Here is a 19747-nt window from a genome sequence, read left to right as displayed (position 1 = left end):
CGTAGTACTTTTTGGTGATAACTGTGTGTCTGAAACTGTACCACCTGAAGAATAGCCATATAATGGAGCAAGGATGAGACAAGACAAGAGTTTGAAAGGAATAAAGGAAGTGAAGAAAAGGAGTGACAGATAAAGATATAAAATAAAAGATTTCTGCTGAATTTCAATGGGAAATATTCTTCTGAGTCAAGATATTTTACCTTCAAATGTGCCTGATATTCAGGTCATATTAGTTCAAAATAGGTTAATTTATCTCAACCTGGGAAAGTTCTGTTGCACCAGTTACATACACTGTCCTATATACACATTGTTCTGATTTGTATCATTTCATTGTAGGAACAGCAAAAAGAATAAATTTTAACAAAATTTCTGAGCAATAATGCAGCTGAGCATTGATATCCTGTTCATAATTTCATTTCAGAGTATGTCTGGGACTGAAACATCACTTTTTTCATTTTAAACGGTTTTGCTCAGCAGGTGAAGTAATACAAATATGATGAAGACTATGCTTATAGTGTACTACCAAGGGGAGAAAAATGTAGATCTTCAGGTACTTTATAAAAATCTTATCATCATCCGTCCAATAATTAGACATAATTTGTCTGTTATGGAAATTACAAAACAGTATCTTTCCATTGTTTTATAGGTATTTTTAAGAATATTCCTCCCCGTTCACTGTTTCCTATTATGTTAAGGAAATTACCAAATTTTCCGTTCATACAACACACTGTTATAAATTTCATCTCAAATATTTTATAAAAACTATCATTAGGAAATGATTAATTCTGTCATTGGTTCTTCATTTCATTTATGATTATAAAGGACTTAACCTTCTGTTCATCTCATGAAACGTATTTAAGATATTATTAACATATTGGTCTGCATAAACACAAATATGCTTACCACCTGCATACTTTGATTATTCTACAAGATGCAAAAGTAATTCACAGCTTTCTCTGTATGAAAAATGAAATATCGAGCATTTCCTCAAGATTACATATAATTTATAATTTTTTCTTTGAGCTTCTAATCTCCTCCACAAAAGCAGCCAGGTTTTGAAAATTAAATAGTTAATTCCAGAAAAATGATAGGGACAAAAATAATAAACCAAAGGATTTATCTTCTGTCATCAGTCATTATGTACTGCCATTGATAATGTTAGTTTGTTAAGGACTTTATGGAATTCAGTTCTCATATTTTAAGATATATAATGTTATAAATAACATTTTCAAGATTTGGTCAATTTTTCATAACTTAATGTCATGTAAGAGGAAGTATGTATAATTTTCAAACTGTGCACTGGGCAAGAATTCGCCTAGCTACAACTCTGAAAACAAATTCTCTACAGACTGTTAATTACAACCCTCGTATCTCTATTATACTGTTTTGTATTACAGATAATAAAGTAAAGCTGTCCCTGTGCTTAATTAATTAAGCACCACGCCATGATGGCGTATGAGGGAGTGGATGTATAGAATTACATTTCCTTAACCTTGGCACTAGTTGGAGGTAAGTGGTCAGCTTCACGCCCCGGCCGCTTAACCCCCAGGGAAAGAGCCCCTGGTATCAATTGGATGGGAGGTTGGGAGGACACCAGATCCAGCCTGGACAACATGGAGAAGTGAAAATTCTCCCCCCCCCACCAGGACTCCAACTCCGACCCCTTGGCCATCCAGCCCGTAGCAAGTTGCTATACTGACTACACTATCATATCCACCCTCAAATGAAACAATGTCCTAGTATAGGGTTGGGGAAAAATGATTTGTAGGCTACTCACACAATTTTAGGTTTCACATGGGCAGGGAACAAAAAAAAGTCCTCTGATTCGGAATCATGATCACTGGAGAACTACAAATGCTACACATTTCGTGAAAGTGTTTTAAAATATCTTCAGTGGTCCTTGATATATATGAACTTTACAAATTCCAGTCCCTTTCAAAGTTGAATTAGCCACAGTCTGCCCACCCCTTACTAATGTAATATAAGATTATTAATTTTTATATACTACATCCATATATATACAATATTATTATATATAGTATTCTTGTGCCACTCTGTAATGCTGAACTGAAACCTATGGAGGGAATAATTGCCTTTTAATATATATCAGATCACTAATTTCTATGTGCCACTTGATATGTGGAGTATTATGAAGTTAGAAAAAAAAAAAGGAGAGGGAGGGGGGAGGAGAATTTCAAACAGTGTCTTCAAAGTGAGGGGATGTGATAAAATAATCTGATAAAATCGCATTCAGTTTCACTTCATCTCATATCACAGATAAAAATAAAATATAAGGGCTTAACACTATTCTACTGGTGCTTCATACAGAACGCAAGAATTGTTTTTGGAGATTTCACTGCATTGTTCCAGTTAGAATTCTTCTCCCGACGATGAATGTACATAGTACCACTGCTGGACCCCGATGTGTCAATGTCAGAGCTGAAGAAATAAGCATACAAATCTTGTAATTGTTCAATACTGTTAAAAGTAATGAGTGATCTGTAGCTTTTAGTTTCAAATACTTTTTATTTTCCAAATGATTCCTGCACCAATATTATTTAGTACATTATTATTAAAAAAATAATAAAAATATTTCTGTTTTCTATAATCTTCATTATAACATGGATTTCTGTAATATTACTATATGAAGAGAGGACCTGTTTTTCAAGCAGAAGCTAATCAAAGTTGTGTTCATCTATGAAATTAGAATAATGTAAATTTACATACCTCAAAATTCTTCAAATCATTTGTGTCATAAAAATCATCCTCATTCACAAGCATCTCACGATTGCCGTATCGTTTCCTGAAACAATAACAATCGTCAGAATTATTGGATTTTTGGACTTTGTTCATCGTCCAGTATTCTAGAAACTATAAAACACAATGTTTTGGAAAATGGATCTGTTTCTGTCCTCATGTGAAGGGGAAGACACCTACTCAGTTGGGTCCCTTAGAAAGAGCTAACCTCAATATACTAAGGGACCCAACTGAGTAGGTTTCTTCGTCTTTCACCCTCACCTGAGAACAGAAACAGATCCAGTTTCCAAAACGTTGTGTTTTTCTTGTTTCTAGAATACCGGATGACGGACAAAGTCCAAAAACCCAGTAACTCTGAGTTTCATGCACCATTGTCAGAACCCACTAGAATATAATAACAATGGTGTATACTTTAATTTATTAGACTGGAGTTTCTGACACTGATGACTATGTATCTTCTTGGATGTAACACTGTATTCTTCAATAGCAGTTTACCAACATCTCAGAGGAACTTACCATTTCCATCTTCAGTGTCAAAGAAACTAGCATAAAGCAGGTGGTAAGTAGTGGCAAGTAGAATGAACCACATTTAGAAAACTGGGTTATCTTTCTTTAGCTCATATGTTTCTCTCTGAGCCCCTTACAGATAAGGATTGTATTCCATTGTAGTGTTTTTCTGGTCTATATCAGACCTTGTTTTCTAAATATGGTTCACTCTGCTTATCCCCTGGTTGGCTTGCTCTTCAACCTTGAATATGGAGGCAATACATTCATTCAAAACTTCGCTGAACCTCTACTCAATTATGCAGTGTTGCATCTCTACCTTGTACTCCACAACAAAGTTTATACATCAGGGCAGAGATGCCACACTAAGCCAAACTCATGATTCAAATTCAAAATTACAATCTAATCTACTTAGCATACTGGTAAGCATTTCCTTCTCAGTTTTACTGCGTATTCATTCCTGAAACTATCAACAGTCTTCTTTCAAAATTTATGTAACCTCCTTCACTTAATCGCTCTAATAATACTAAGGCAATAGTAAATGTATGACTATAATTTAGCATTCTAAATACTATAACTAAAAGTTCTCTATACTTACTCTAGCACTCTCCTCCAGACAAGAAGGCCAATGTATCCAATTAATGCTATCCCAACGAACACACCAGCAAATATTGCTGCTGACTCTGTGGGCTGCAGAAATGCTGATGACTTTCCTGGTGATGGATGTGAATGATCAGCATGCTGCTGTGATGCTGCCAGAGCAATTACTGTGTCTTCTTCAGCTTTGTGATCAATCACGTTCTCTGAAATATTTACTGAAGTTGTGGATTCAGCTTTCAGTGTTGATTGCAGGGTTGTGGTTGTTGACTGCTGAACAGGCAGTGTGAATGTAGATTTTATAACAGATATTTCTTCAGTAATTGAAGACAATGATTCAGTTTTAGCTGCTGTTTCATCCTTGACTGTTGTGTTTGATTCTGTTTTGTCTGTTGTTTCATTCTTGACTGCTGTGTTTGATTTCGTTTGGTCTGTTGTTTCATCCTTGACTGTTGTGTTTAATTTCGTTTTGTCTGTTGTTTCGTCCTTTACTGTTGTGTTTGATTCAGATTTTGCTATTGTTTCATCCTTGATTGTTGTACTTGATACAGGTTTTATCGTTGTTTCAGCTTGAACTGATATATTTAATTCGGTTTTTGTTAGCGTTTCATCCTTTATTGTTCTGTTATCAGACTTGGGTTTAAGGTTCTTTTCTTTGTTCTTTTCAGAAATTAAATAATTTTTCTTACCATCTTTCACAGCAATTTTTGTATCTGTTGCTGGGGTGTTAGTGAATGCCTCTGTCACATCACCAGGGCTTGTACAATTTTCACCACACTTTGCAGCTTCTGCTGTGCTTGCAGTGTACGTGAATTTTTCGGTATCTTTCACATTGCTTTCAGTGACAGTGCTTACACTAAATTTATCATGAGGATCAATGGCAGTTGTTTTGTTTGCATCTGATGTGTAAAGGGAACTTGTAACTGAATCGGTTTTAATGATATTTTCTTTCTTTTCCATGCTGGAGGATGTAACATCCTCCTCATGAGTTTTGTTATTATTTATGACATTTGGTCCTGTTACTGTGACTGTATCACTCTGTATAGGACCTTCAGTGCCATCTTCATAAACAGTCCGGTTGTATGTGTCATCACTCAGCAAATCTGGCACCTCTGAAGCAACTTTCTTTGCTGGGGATTGTTTAGTGATTGAAGCTGTTTTTTTCTCTGTATTAGTAATAGTAACTTTATCACTGAAATGAGTAGCGTCATTCTCTAAATGACTTTTATCACCAGATTCTCTGGGAAAGACTGATGGAGGTAATTCTTCACCCTGCCTGCTTGGTTTATCTTCATCAGAATCTTTAGGAAAAACACGTGGAGGTAACTCAACAGCCAGTTTACGAGCTGAATTAACTTTCTTCTCGGGAAGCAGAGACTGTGGAGTACTATCAAGGGCTGAAGCTGGGTCAATACCTGAGGAATTCAAAAAGATTAAGCTAAAGATTTTCATCACCATTTGTTTGCTATGCAGCCATATTTCATGATATATCGGAAGATGCTGTTTAATATTAGAATAAGCAGTGTTTATGAATTGATGATAAAGTTTAATAAAAGTAAAAGTGAAAGACAGAAGTGTTATTGTGCTTAATTAAGCATCACACAATGAAAGTGTGTGGGGGAGTGAAAGTATAAATCCATGAATTCCTAACCACTTATTCTCCACTTAATTGTAATGGAGGAGAGTAGTTAATGGCATGGCCCAGTAACTTTGCCTATTAGACAGGATCCTGGTTAGGCCCCAGAGTGAGTCTGGATGCAGCATCTTAAAATGTATATATTTGTACATATACAAATATAAATACTTGTATATACATATATATTACATTTATAATGCCACAATATTTATTTTAAAAGTAAACAATTTCAAATCAAAGTTTTATGATTTTAAAGTGGATCACATACTGCCTTCATCTTCAGGGTTTAAGTGTGTAAGCTGAGGAAAGTGGCTTGTTAATGTGGCAGGTTGGAAGAAAGGTTATCACTGAGACCCAGAGGAGGGATAAAGGAAATGGACCTTGATCTGGGCCAATGGGAACACTATGTAAGAAAACTACCCTTCTAAGGAGCACACAAACCTTTTTCAGAAGTGAAACAATGAGAAGGGAGAGCATTTTCCAGGACACAACAACCATTTTGGGCAGTAAATTTGAATTGCAAGAGGACAGCTTCAACCCTGAAGATGTTAACAGCTCATTTAATTCGGAAGCTGCTTGCAACACTCAGTTTGGAGTATGTTATCTTCCCCTTCTCCAATTAGAAACTTAAAAGATTAAAACATACAAGAGCATAACTATACCTATTGTTCTGTGTGAATGTGATGCATGGGCTTTCATTTTAAAGGATAAACTCAGATCTGAGATTATTTAATAACAGGGTATCAAAGTGAACATCTGTATGTAAGAAAATGGCAGTAGCAGGAGGCCAGAGAAAATTACATAATAAGGAACTTCATACATTGTATTCTCACCTGGTACTGCTAGGGTGAGCATATTAGGATGGGTGATGTAGATGAAGCATATAGCATGCATGGATAAGGCAGAAATTCTTACAAAATTTAGGTCCGAAGAATATCAAGAAGGAGCTACTTTGGATATATAGAGATAAAAGTGAGGGCACTATAAAATGGATCTTGGAGAAACAGGATTTAAAGGTGCTGAGTGGAATAAACTGGCTCAGGAGAGAGTCCAATGGTAGGCTTTTGGTTCAATAAAAGTAGGAATTTCTTGAACAGTTCAATAACTATCATGTTTTCAAAGAAGACCCTGCACCAGCTGGAACTAGTTATGTTTTAATTTTATATGGAATAAAAGAATGAATGGATTGTTTCCTCTCACCTCAGATGAAAATGCAGAGTCTGAAACCCAGGTCTGATATGAAAAAAGTATGCAGGTACACACACGTGCTCGAGGAAGCAATGTATATGTGCAAACAACATTGCAGTTTGAAGTTAGGCTGTGAGTAATGTTAAAAAATGTAAAGTTGTCCCTGTTAATTAATTAATTAATTCATTCATTCATTCATTAAGTTCCACACCTTGAGGCGTATAGGGTAGTGGAGGTACAGCTCCATCATTCTTGACCTCAGCACTAAATGGAGGTGAGCAGACAACTTCACGCCCCGGCCGCTTTACTCCAGGGAAAGTTCTCAGTACTTAATGGATACGAGGCTGGGTGGCCCCAGAGCCGATCTGGACGCTGAGGAGAAGAAAAAAATCTCCTGCCTCTGTTGGGAATCGAACCCCAGCCCGTAGTCCGTCGGTATACCAACTGAACTGTTGTTAGTTCCTATGACAAATTGTTTTTCTCCGGATTGCGAGGCCGTTATAGCATGAATGAGCCATGCTGTGCCCTTGACCAGAATTTCCGTAACAAATGAACTATACGTATATCCATCACGAGGCCATCAGTTTGAACGATTTTTATGACACTTCGCAGTAATGTGGCGATAGCCTTAGACTTCACTGTTAATTCTGCGCCACTTTCTACATCCGTGTGTAGCTACATATAGGGGTCGGCAAGATATAGGGTTAGTTCAATAATCAGACAAAATTTCTGCTCACTAGATATTTCTGCAAGACGGAAAATGTACCTATTGTCACTATGATAAGTATATTTTTCTCTAATCTTTTTTTACCTTCACCTCAACGAACAAACATGTCAGTACTGCTTTAACAGAGGCCCTCATACTCATGCGAGTTATTAATTAGTGTTCGACTGTTGCAGATAAATGAAAGCGGGACAGTATATTAATGAATAAATTCAACAGTCCAGCCGCGATTTTATGATCCCAAATCTGGCGGAAGAATGCGGCACTGTTATCTTCATTTCAACTTCAAACGCTGAAGAATTGCAGACGCAAACGTGCAACATTTAGAATATACACCAGTGTTTCTGGGGTGCAACTCAGAATGAGCCTAGCCAATGTTTCGGGGCGGGCAGCACTGATTGCTGATGCTAAGAATCATTAAATCCGGGCTGGACTGAAAGAATTTTCTACCCTTTGGACTTGAATTTGAAAAGTCGACATGGGCGAACATGCGAATATCTTTATTGAGCCCTAAGTACGGCCAAAGCTAGTCACGCTAGCCGAGCGGTCTAAGGCATGCACTGTCTTCGCTAGCTCGGACGCCGGGATTGTGGGTTCGGATCTGTTTCCTGTGAGGTACGAACTGAATTCTTATATATTATTCTTATACACTGCCGGTCACGCTAGCCGAGCGGTCTAAGGCATGCACTGTCTTCGCTAGCTCGGACGCCGGGATTGTGTGTTCGGATCTGTTTCCTGTGAGGTACGAACTGAATTCTTATATATTATTCTTATACACTGCCGGTCACGGTAGCCGAGGGGTCTAAGGCATGCACTGTCTTCGCTCGCTCGGAAGCCGGGATCGTGGGTTCGGATCTATTTCCTGTGAGGTACGAACTGAATTATTATATACGTGTATTATTCTTATACACTGCCGGTCACGGTAGCCGATCGGTCTAAGGCATGCACTGTCTTCGCTTGCTCGGAAGCCGGGATCATGGCTTGGATTCCTACATAAGGTATGGATGTTTAGTGTTTGAGTGTGTGTTTTGCTGCGTTTGTGTACAGGTAGAGGCCTTCAGAGGAGCTGATCACCCGCCCAAGGAGTCCTACCGAATGTCTAAAATCTAGTAAACCGATGTGAAACGGAGAGTTTCACGGAGGTAGGCCATGGCCCAAATTGGGGCTGTGGCGCCAAAGAAAAAAAAGTAGGCCAAAGTACATTAAATGATGGACTGCATATTTTTCGAACTTTATTTGGGTGTACGATGAATTGTTATTTGAGGTATGATGCTGTTTACTCTGGTAGAAGTTTCTGCCAGACTACAGGGAGCCAAATAATCTTCAAAATCGCCTCTGTTAGCATCTAAAATCCCATTCAACAGTATCATCTAATCCGTGATTCCAGTTTTTAATCTTCTCTGTTTTAACCCCAACTTTGTGATAAAACGTCAGTTGCAAGCATACTGGAGCATACCTAACGAATATGGTGGATAACGGAATCCGCCTAAGTGACACTAAACCACAAGGGAAAATTGCTAACAAGATGACCTGGAAACCTCTAACGATGTGTGCCCCGTTTCTGAATCTTAACATGTGTATAGACGTGGCTAGAAGAAGTTATAAATTACTAATTATGCTTTAAACTAGAGTTCAACCCCGGTGGCTTCATGTGAAATTCGTGAAGGATGGAGTGCCATTAGAACAGGATTCTTTTCCCCAGTTTTCAAGTTTCCCAGCCAATCATTATTCCTCCACTGCTCAATACTCATTTATCACCGACCCCGTCTATCATAATTACATAATTGCTCCATACTCTTTTATGGCTGCCCGCTGAGGTGTGATGTAGTCCTGATCATGCAGAACACTATCTTGTCCTTGGCCTACAAGTTGGAGACTCAGTGTCTCATCTGGTACCTGGCTGGTTGCGGAGTAAAACGTTGTCCCTGTGTTTAACTAATTAAACCCTATGCCATGAAGGCGTATGGGGGAGTTGATGTATAGATCCACATTTTCTTAACCTCGGCACTAGTTGGAGGTGAGTGGTCAGCTTCATGCCTGCTGCTTTACCCCGGCGAAAGAGCCCCCGGTACTCATTGGATAGGAGGCTGGGTAGGTCCCAGGGTCGGTCTGGACAACGTGGATAAGAGAAAATTCTTGACCCTACCGGGACTACTCCGAGCCCTCGATGTCCAGCCCGTAGCCAGTCACTATACCTACTGAGCTATCCCGGCTCTGGCTACAGAGTTAGTGATATCCATCTGCACATAATTTTCTCTATAGCTGGGAATATTTCTTTCAGTTGGTCAAGATCACCATTGTATCACCCGACCCTCAGAATCACTCAGAATGTTATTTCATTCCTCAGACACTACCTGTACTTAAGTAGGTAAGTAGGTTGGACAAGTGGAGGGGGGGGGGGTAGCCCTGCAGATCAATACTGGGAGGTGATGGAATAAACTTAAAGACCAAAAGAAATGTCCCTGGCTGTAGTTATTACGAGTAAATTTGTTACGAGTGCATTAACTTGGTCAGTTGTAAGCTGGAAATTTCACATTGTTAATATATTTATAATTTCAGCACAGCGAAACTGGGTCTCATAGAAACTGTAGTGGCTTTATATTACACATACATGGGTGAAACTGGGTCTCGCACTTTACGTGAACATGGCTGAAGATGTCTGAAAACAGGGTGTTGAGAACATTTCGATGTAAGGTGGAGGAAATTACCGAAGACTGGTTGGTCCTTCATAATTGGTCATTTTCGCTAAATTATTAGGGCAACAAGGATGATGACACTGAGCATGTATAATGAGATAGGCGACGAGAAATGCGTACAAAATTTTTGGTAAAAAAACATATGTATGATATTTAAATCTATCCTCAGGATGTACGATGAGGTAATATGAAATGTGTTCAGGTTGTTCAGGATAGCGACCAGTAGGAAGTTCTTGTGATATGATACTGAACCTTCAGGATCCTTAAAATGCGGGAAATGACAGAACTGTTGAGTTCCTGCAGCAGCGGATACGCTATCCAGCGCTGAGTCAAAGACGCAGTACGCGAAGATCTACTTTAAGGAGGCACATTGCGACAGATAAGATGAAACCCGTGTGGAGGCGGGGTCGAATACCTCCGCCGTGACCCTGCGAGTCGTAAGAGGCGACGAAAATGGAAGTCTCAAATTCGAGACAGCAAAATATGTTCGCGAATTCCAAGGGACCCGGACCCGAGAAAGACTGCGCTGGCATGGACCAGCAGCATGTAAAAATGACAGACCTGCCCTCTCGTCAGAGAGAACGCCCCACACAAAAACTAAATCTGGTCATGAGCCCCAGATGGGGCTCGACACCAAGACTTACTAACTGACCGTCAGTCGCAATGTGACTTGGACTTTGACTATGAGATAAAATCAGGCCAGGGCGTAGATCAGATCAGTGAGACCACATGTCAGTCAGGTCGCATCGCCTGGAAGAACTTATGTCAGAGTGATTGTAATCGTGAACGAACTGTCCAATAAAACAACTTCGTCTAAAGCCACAACCCCGTAATTATTTGTCACGGAACCCCGGACACATGACAATATGATAGGTTGTACAAAGGAGACGGCCGCTCATATCCATAGAAGGGGAACAGGGGCAAAAACCCATTCTGGGCCAGTAGGAACAGTTAACTGGAAAAGTGAAAAGTAACCCCTCTCAGGACCCCAGTATTAACCGTCACATGTGGATACGAGAAAGAAGCGTGGCCACTCAGCTCCATGCCAGACTCATGTGCTGATATACTGTAACCTTCCATAAGAGTCCATCAATTGCTTAAAAAATTAGAAGAGACATGGATTCGCTTAGTGGGGGGTGGAGTCCAGCTGGGTCCACTCAGCATGGCGGCCACTGATTGACCTATTGTACCTGCCCCGGGTGATTATGATGATGGAGAATTTGGTGGAATGAAGATTGGCAGGGGAAACAGAAGTACTCGGAGAAAACCTGCCCCAGCATCACTTTGTCCACCACAAATCCCACTTGACCAGACCCGGGATCGAACCCGGGCCGCTGCGATGGGAAGCCACATGTGGATACAAATACACAACCCTATTTTCTGCAATAAGGAAAGGATATGATATGAGATTCGATAATGTTACTGTGATGACTACATGCAACTGTGCAACTACATAAACTTAGTAGGGGCTAGGCTCAGGTCCGCTCTAAAACATGTAACTTGTATAACCAAGAGAAATGCAAGAAATAATCAACGGCTCGCATCCCAAAAAACTGTACTTATGTACTACACGACAACATAACGGGAAATAATGCAACAAACCCCTTCAGCATACCAACATACACGTATGTCTGCTAAAATTTGCACGCGACTTAACACAACTTCTAGCCTGAAATATTAAATATAAGTTCTTATGGTTATGTTTTTACGTCATGTTTTGTCATATATCATTTAACACTGTATCCATTCTTTATCAATTCTTTATCATTTTTTACCTTTTTCAATATTGCGAATATATTCCCAAGATATATTTTCTACAACACAGCAATCTGTCAACTAATACCCATGTGTTCAATTACTTGAGATATGTTCATTTAAGGCCTGATGATAAACAAATTGTGGTCGAAACATGTAGCATAGCTATATTTGTAATAAATTAATAAAAAAATATACATTAACATCTACTATCTCCATTGAAGATATTTCCATACCTCTCGTTGTGTTGTGATTACGGTTATAATACAAATAAAAGTCAGATACTGTAGACACAACAGGATGCAGTTTATAAAAATGGTGACTATGAAGATTTCTTTTGGGATGTGACGCCTTTTAATCTGGTAGAACTTCGATGTTTCGAGGAAAATACTGCAGCTGCTAGCTTTCCTCTCTTTGCTTGCTTGAATTATTCTTCGACAATGAATATGAAACTTCAAGGCGTCACATCCCAAAGGACAGTGCGCAGGAGAGAAGAGTTAACATGTATTTCAGTTCTCACGATTTAACGTTTTTATGGGTGAAGTCCGCGGAATGTGGTACCCACAAGAAGCACTGAGGCCAAGGCATTCACAACGTCATGATCAAGGTCACTTGTCTTCCAGCAATTTGAAGAGGACGGCGAAGATAATAGTTATCGTCTTAATTAGACACGTTTGACAAGGCTTCATTCCGATCGTCAGGTTTTACTTTCAGAAGGTCACCTGTCATGGCGTCGCTTAAAATTTCAAAGAACGTTGCAACGTAGTGGCTTGCACTCTGCTTCGTACAAGGGAAGTTCCAGGAAAAACTCTTGCCTCGAGAACTGTCAGAGATTCCCGTGGCTGTCATCAGATCTTCCTGACCATGATCATTTCATTGTCAACTCATCATTCCTAATCATTCAAATATTCAACGTAATGAGAACTATGTAGTCTAGAAGGAATCGTTAAATAACCCAATAAAGAAATAAAGTTACAACTCCATTAAGAAGTATGGGGGAGCGGAGGTATAGCTTTGTAATTCCTAACATCAGCAATAGATGGAAGTGAATATCTTCAAGACCCAACCGCTTTACCCCCGGGGAAATAGTCCCTAAATTTTTTGTTGCTTTTTTCAGAATAAAAAGTTTGCTTTTTCTCATTAAGCTTCTGATGCTAAAAGAATACTTGCCACTTTGATAAAACGCTTAATAATTTCTACAGTTGAACCGCCACTGTTAAATAAACAAAGGCATAAAAAATATAATTTGATTTACAGAACGTAAAAATTTGAAGAGAAATCACTTTTATTGGACTTAGATCATACTTCTAAAAATCGTTACTTTGAAAATTTATGGTAACTTATAAGGAGACAGAATGACTTAACTAACCATGAAACAATTTGCCGCCAGAGCATGGAGAGAGCAACTCTGCCATGCGAATCTATTTAATACAGAAAAGAGTGCAGTAATCGATGCGCCACAGCAGTCTTTAGCGATAATCTACCGACAAAGAGACTCTGCATGTATGAAGACTTAACGATTGTTACTGTATTTTCCGAGGATGTTTCAGCTGCAGAGATTATTAGGTGTGAAATGAAAAGGTGGTTATTAATGACGATGAGGTAAGAATCTAAAAGGAGGAAGTCGAGCCTGTTTCGAAATTTTATCAGAAATGTTATTTGATGAGAGTGAGGCAAATCACAAAACACCTCAGGCAGGAAAGTCGATAGTTCACATGAAACTTAACTGGGGCTACCTCCCAAATGCAAGTCTACACCTCTCTACAATTAATTGTGCGATATATGGGGACTGGACAAAATAAACCCTTCCTGATGTAGGGAAGAGCGTGAAAGTCGACTCATCTGACCACATCACGCGTCCGTTTCCAGTTATCTGACGTCCAGATTTTATGGTCGTGACACCGTCGTTTACGCAACTGAGCATTACTTTCAGTAATGTGAGGTTTAGCAATTGCAGCCCTATCATGAATGCTGCATTAGTGAACCTCACGTCGGACAGTTTTTGAGGAAAAATGATCTTCAAGATGAATATTGAGTTCTGCTTTCACCTGTGTTACAGTAGTTCTGTCATTTTTCGAAAAATTCTTCGCAATATACGATGATGTATTTATTATCTGATGAAGTACAAAAATCCCCTGCAAACCATGAATTTTAAGCACCAGTGGTTCCCTGTTAGTACACAATTTTACAAACCACGGTATCTGCATCTATGTAGGTACAGTTTTCCTTTATGTATGCAAGGAAAATATAAGCGGCGCAGGAAAATCGTCATTTTCAACTCCTTGTCATTATCCTGGATTTCTCTCCGTTATTTAAGACCTTAACTATAAATAACAAAAATGAGTTCGTTGTTTAATTAATAGGTTATGTTGTCTGGACTCATTTTGAAACTTTACTACGTAACTTGTATTTAGTGACACAACAGGAAACTGAGGCTCTGGACAGCAGCAGTTCCGCAACCCACAATTTCCCTAATAGCAATGAGTTCCAGCAACGGAATTCCCTTGGTAGACGAGTGACTGCTGTATTATTAAGAACCCATTCAGACCTTCATATAAAGCTTGAAGCCCATTTAGCGAAAATTAAACCCAAATATAAATGCGTGAGGAAATAGAGCACCATCATAAAAAGTTTCTAGGTTTAGACCTTCTGACCTATTTTCTTGTTCCTTTAGGGCGATATTGAGACAGCTTTTGAGGAATTCGATTGACATTCTTAAAATATATTCTAAATAATTCTGTTTGTATTATTTTACTTTTCTCCTAGGCTGAATATACTTATTTCTTGTCCAATACCTAGGCTTATTGCCGGTCACGGTAACCGAGCGGTCTAAGGCATGCACTGTCTTCGCTCGCTCGGAAGCCGGGATCGTGGGTTCGGATCCTACTCAGGGGATGCATGTTTAGTGTGTGTGTGTGTGTGTGTGTGCGTGCGTGCGTGCGTGCGTGCGTGCGCGCGTGGGCGGGAGTTGTTCTGTGTTTGAGTACAAGTAGAGACCTCGCGACGAGCTGATCACCCACCCAAGGAATCCTACCGAATGCCTAAGATCTAGTAAACCGAAGTGAAATGGAGAGTTTCATGGAGGCAGCCCAAGGCCCAAATTGGGGCTGTAACGCCAAAGGAAAAAAAAATATTGGATTATTTCTTGTATAGCCTGCCACTGACCTCACGAATCTCACTTCTGAGTATTCATCTGTAAGAGGTGTTGTTTAGTTAAATCCAACATCATTACTGCCATACAAGAAAAATTGTGCTCATAAAACTTTGTTAATTTTATGACTATCTCGTGTTGAGTTTTGTTGAGGAAAGCGAAAATGCGTATAATTAAATACTAAATGTGTCAAGATGTTCTCGGTCCTATGTCATACCAATTTTCGTTACATTTTTACCCACGCAGTCCGCTGTCAGTTACGAGACTGAAAAGTATTCCACAAACTGTTAGAAGAACATATAAAACGCTTTAATATTTCTGTTTAACTAGAGCTCAGAGGTTCTGTCTTTAGTTATCATAATACCTGAATTAACCAACTGTTAAGCTCATATGAATACAATGCCTTTGAGACTTATCTTGAACCTTTCTTAAAGACATTTCTGACGTAACAAGATGGGTTCAAGTGAATTTCCGAGGCAGGTATAGTATTATAGTTTGCCTATGACAATTTGAGCAATTTGAACGTACATCATATCCTGAGTACGCCATCTTAAGAAAGAGATGTCTTGTGTCTTTAATGACGTCTCCAACGTGGCGATTTGGGGTCCCATCATGTGTCGAAAATAGGAACTAATAACTTTTAATGATGACGCAAGCACCTACGTCACTACATGACGATGATGCACCCTCAAAGATGCTTTAAACACAGGATGGTCTTTAATGCAGGGTTTTGAACGTTTTTACGAAAACTGACGTTTCGAAACTCTCCAAAATCAAATTTCATGAAAAGTGCTAATTTTACGTTTCTTATCTCAGAACTATTCTTAGTACCTACTTTATGCTGGTTTCTTGCTTGGCTTATTCTTCGACCATGAGATGATGGGGGCTCCGTATTCCTCCGAAACGTCGGTTGACTTTTAAAGGACTGTAAGGGTTATATCCCAGAAGATGTAACTGTTCGGAAATACATTTATAGTTTGAAAATCATGCCCAATCTATAAATACACTATGTGGACAAAATGCAGAGTACGTTTGATGTTAAAGCCGGCAGTATATGGGATATAGCTACCATTATACTTTCAAGAGCGAAATATTTCCGTCTATACGTCGCAGAATAAAACTTTTCTTAGATAAAACATGTTCTTCATTAGGTTTCAGTTTTCATGTATCGTCTTCATATTAGATGAAGATCAGAGATAAACACAGACGAAAATACGGCCGATATCGGTAGGTATTTTAGATTAAAGGCAACTAAGAAATTCATAAATTAAGCAATGAAAAATCCAACAGAAACTGATACGGTTGATTGCCTTGTAGAAGGAGCCATGAGTCACTAAATTCCTTCTCCCTTTAAAACCTGTAGTTGCATCACAACTGAATATCGAACAAAGCAAACTGGCAACTCATTTGGAAATAAGAAGAATACAACTCTTGTTTAGAGCTGATTCCACCTTCAAGGCACACTTACCTTGGCACTTGCGGAGCCTCTTTCTTCACTATGTTGACGTCACAGAAAGTTATTTGTTTGTCTAAAATGTTGTTTTGTTTGATAAGGTGAAAGAGCTGCTTCATTGAGTTGCTATTGCTATTAACACATAGATGGGGTCCCGCGCGGTCCATAGGATAGCAATTATTCAAGTATGTGTCGCGAAATTCCTTCACACACCTACTCGTAATTTTAGTAGTCAGGGGGTTTCACTGACAATGAAATGTAAATGTAAAATCATGCCTATGCAATTTCAGTAATGAGGGACTGCGTTAAAATTGAATTAAACGTAAATGTAAAATTGTGCCTGCGCATCTTCAGTAATGAGGGACTTCATTAAGAATTAAACGTAAATGTAAAATTGTTCTCGTGCAAATCCAATAATAATGGGACTTCATTAAAAATTAAAAGTAAATGTAAAATTGTACTCGTGTAACTTCAATAATGGTGAATGGAGTTCATGGAGGTAGGCCTAGGTCCACTGGGGCTGTAGTGCCAAGAAGAAGAAGAAAAGAAAACTTCAATAATGAGGGACTTCATTAAAAATTAAACATAAATATAAGATTGTACTCGTGTAACTTCAATAATGAGGGACTTCAGGAATACAAGAAGGTATCACTTAGAATACTTTCCGGCAACCACCTCGGACTGCTTTGTTACACCTCCATAAAATTCGTTAATTGCAAATCAGTTTTTTTTTAATGACGATCTCAATGTCGAGACGGTATAGCGACAGATGACAGGATGACTAATAAACGTGAAGCAGTTGGTGGAATGCAAAATGGCATGGGAAACGGTAGTACTCGGAGACAACGTAACCCAGTTAGCTAACGTATTCCCTCGTATTAACAGGAATGTTCAGATTTAAACTTGCCAGGCGGTTTGTAGAACGGTATCACAGCGTTGTGAGTTGTGCACTGAACATGGAGGACCTCATGTCCAACAATTTTTTAAACTGTGTTAAGTAATATATAGATATTTAAGTATTTTAGTGTACATTTTACTGAGAAGTTAACTGATTTTGGACTATCCTGTATATACCAGAACAGCAGCACATGGATTCCAATATCGCGTCTACAAACAAACCGGTTTTCAGAATATCTCCCGGACCTCTAAATGGAAATACTGCCACAACATCGCAGCCTTGTCTGGTCTGAAACACTTCTCTGCTATCGCATTACACAAACAAAGACAAATTTCACAGTCGCATTTTGAACAATGTTTCGCGTGGTGTCGTCTTTTATTTCTTCAGCTTCTGCGCTGTTCTAACTCAGAAGTAGCATCCTAAATTAGTAATTCATTTCAGATATTTCGAAGGACATGTTCGCCGATCACAGTGGCCACTAGGCACGAAGTGTCTTCGCCCGCTCGAATACTGGGATCGTGGTTTGAATCCCACTCGTAGCATGGATGTCTGTGTTGCCCTGTGTAGGCACAGCCTCGAGACGGCTTGATCACTCGTCCAAGGAGCGATCAAGCAATTATCTGCGAGTTTAATAATTTCATAATTAATTCTGAATGGGAACAGACCAAAGAACCCAAACCGCAGAAGAAGGAGAAGGAAGAGGAGGAGGAGGAGGAGAGGAGGAGGAGAGGAGGAAGGAGGAGGAGGAGAGGAGGAGGAGAGGAGGAAGGAGGATGAGGAGAAGAAGAAGATGATGAAGGAGGAGGAGAATGAGGAGGAGAAGAGGAAGAATAAGAAGAAGGAGGAGGAGAGGAAGAAGGAAAAGGAGGAGGAGAGTTAGAAGGAGAAGAGGATGAAGAAGGAGAAGGAGGAGGAGAAGAGGGAGAAGAGGAAGAAGAAGGCATCTTGAATGGCGAATTGGCATATCGCAAGGATTCTGCCTACACAGAACAACATGAACAGCATAGAAATGATGAAATACATCCACACTCTCGACTGGGATCCGAACCCACGATTTTAATGTTCAAGCAGTCCAAGATCTTAGTCCGCGCGGCCATTGGGTTCTGCTCTACAGAAATGAAGGTATACCCATTCTAACCAACGGCCCCTGTGTTCGAGTGACCTAATATCATTGGAGCGTTGTAGCTCTTACAGTAATGGCCTTCCAGCCTAAAATAAAAGTGAAATTAATGATAATTCAACGACCTTTGATTATTCACGAACCTTAAAAGAAGAAGAAAAAAAGACAATGACATTTATTATGCTTTGGGTGGTGTCAGGGATAACATGAATGGCGCTTTAATAACAAGTTTTATTTAGAAGTTTCCGGTTACGAGCAATTTAAACCCACTTCTTCTCAATACGCTTCATTAAAGCGCGGCTCTCATCATATATCGCTCTCATTCCTCGGCTCATATCGATATTCTGACCGATATTTTGTGGACATCCTCGAGGCATTAACTGGGATAAACTTTGCAATAGGCTACGACCGCTTCCTTCCTTGTCCATATCATTCAACCGTCATAGCACTATTCGACGCTACACAACTTCGGAAGTTTAAGAAGTGTCGGTAAAAGAAACAGAACTAAATAATATTGTGACGAATACGACCATTGCTAGACAACGGTTCGGTAAACACGTTCCCAAGGTTATGCAGTCAACAGTGGAAAGACCTCCGTTGCTGGGTAACAAGTCACTAAGCACGTAACCGTCACAATGGACCATTGCCTGGAGATTGACACACGTTTCGTGGTGTAATGCCCTAGCGGCGCAGGGGGTGCATGGAGGTATCCCTCCCGCTGCTGCCGCCACTGTAATGCCGTGGTACAGGGGGGCGTGGAGTCAGCCCGCCTCTGTCACCACTGTAACTCCGCATGTAGGGGCCGTGGAGGTATCCTTCCTCGCCTCCACTAGTTATGTCGTAAACTGGTACTCCTGGTAACGTCGCGCCTTCGGGGGTGTGCAGGTACCCCTCCTTGCCTCCACTGGTTCTGCTGTAAGGCGTTAACGCAACCATCCTAGCTTACCCTTAGCTAGGATTCTCCTATATCGGAGTTTCCTTCTGTCATACACGCTGCCACCACCTATTCTCTGTTCTTTCAATTGTTGGTACTACTCCCTGACATGTGGTCATGCCCCTTCTTGCCCACTCCGCATATGGTTTACAGGTAGCCACGTAATCCATTAATATTACACTTTATCTTCGAATCTTGGGAGGGCGTTACTATCAAGGCTACCGTACTCTGCCTGTGTGGCAGGAGCCTATCCCTGCCTATTCTTATCTTCATCTTCGGCTGCCACTGCGGCCTGTGTCAGTTCTGCCCTCGCTCGTCAGGATTACTCGGGATC

At 39.9% G+C, this 19747-nt stretch overlaps 1 protein-coding gene across 1 annotated transcript in view; it reads right to left on the bottom strand.

The window, feature by feature from the left end:
* Positions 1-2239: 2239 nt before the first annotated feature.
* Positions 2240-19747, bottom strand: part of LOC111863670 — a 36816-nt gene continuing 19308 nt past the window's right edge. The window contains exons 2-4 of the mRNA XM_023850188.2: positions 3860-5273; positions 2728-2803; positions 2240-2439 (exon numbers count right to left, since the gene is read on the bottom strand). Coding sequence (XP_023705956.1) covers positions 2434-2439; positions 2728-2803; positions 3860-5273 — 1496 coding nt within the window. The 3' untranslated portion in view covers positions 2240-2433. The remainder of the gene's footprint in view (positions 2440-2727; positions 2804-3859; positions 5274-19747) is intronic.

The sequence above is a fragment of the Cryptotermes secundus genome, unplaced genomic scaffold (assembly GCF_002891405.2).
Source record: "Cryptotermes secundus unplaced genomic scaffold, Csec_1.0 scaffold234, whole genome shotgun sequence".
Taxonomy (NCBI): domain Eukaryota; kingdom Metazoa; phylum Arthropoda; class Insecta; order Blattodea; family Kalotermitidae; genus Cryptotermes; species Cryptotermes secundus.
Note: the sequence above shows the minus strand (reverse complement) of the source record. Positions and strands in the feature narration are given on the sequence as shown.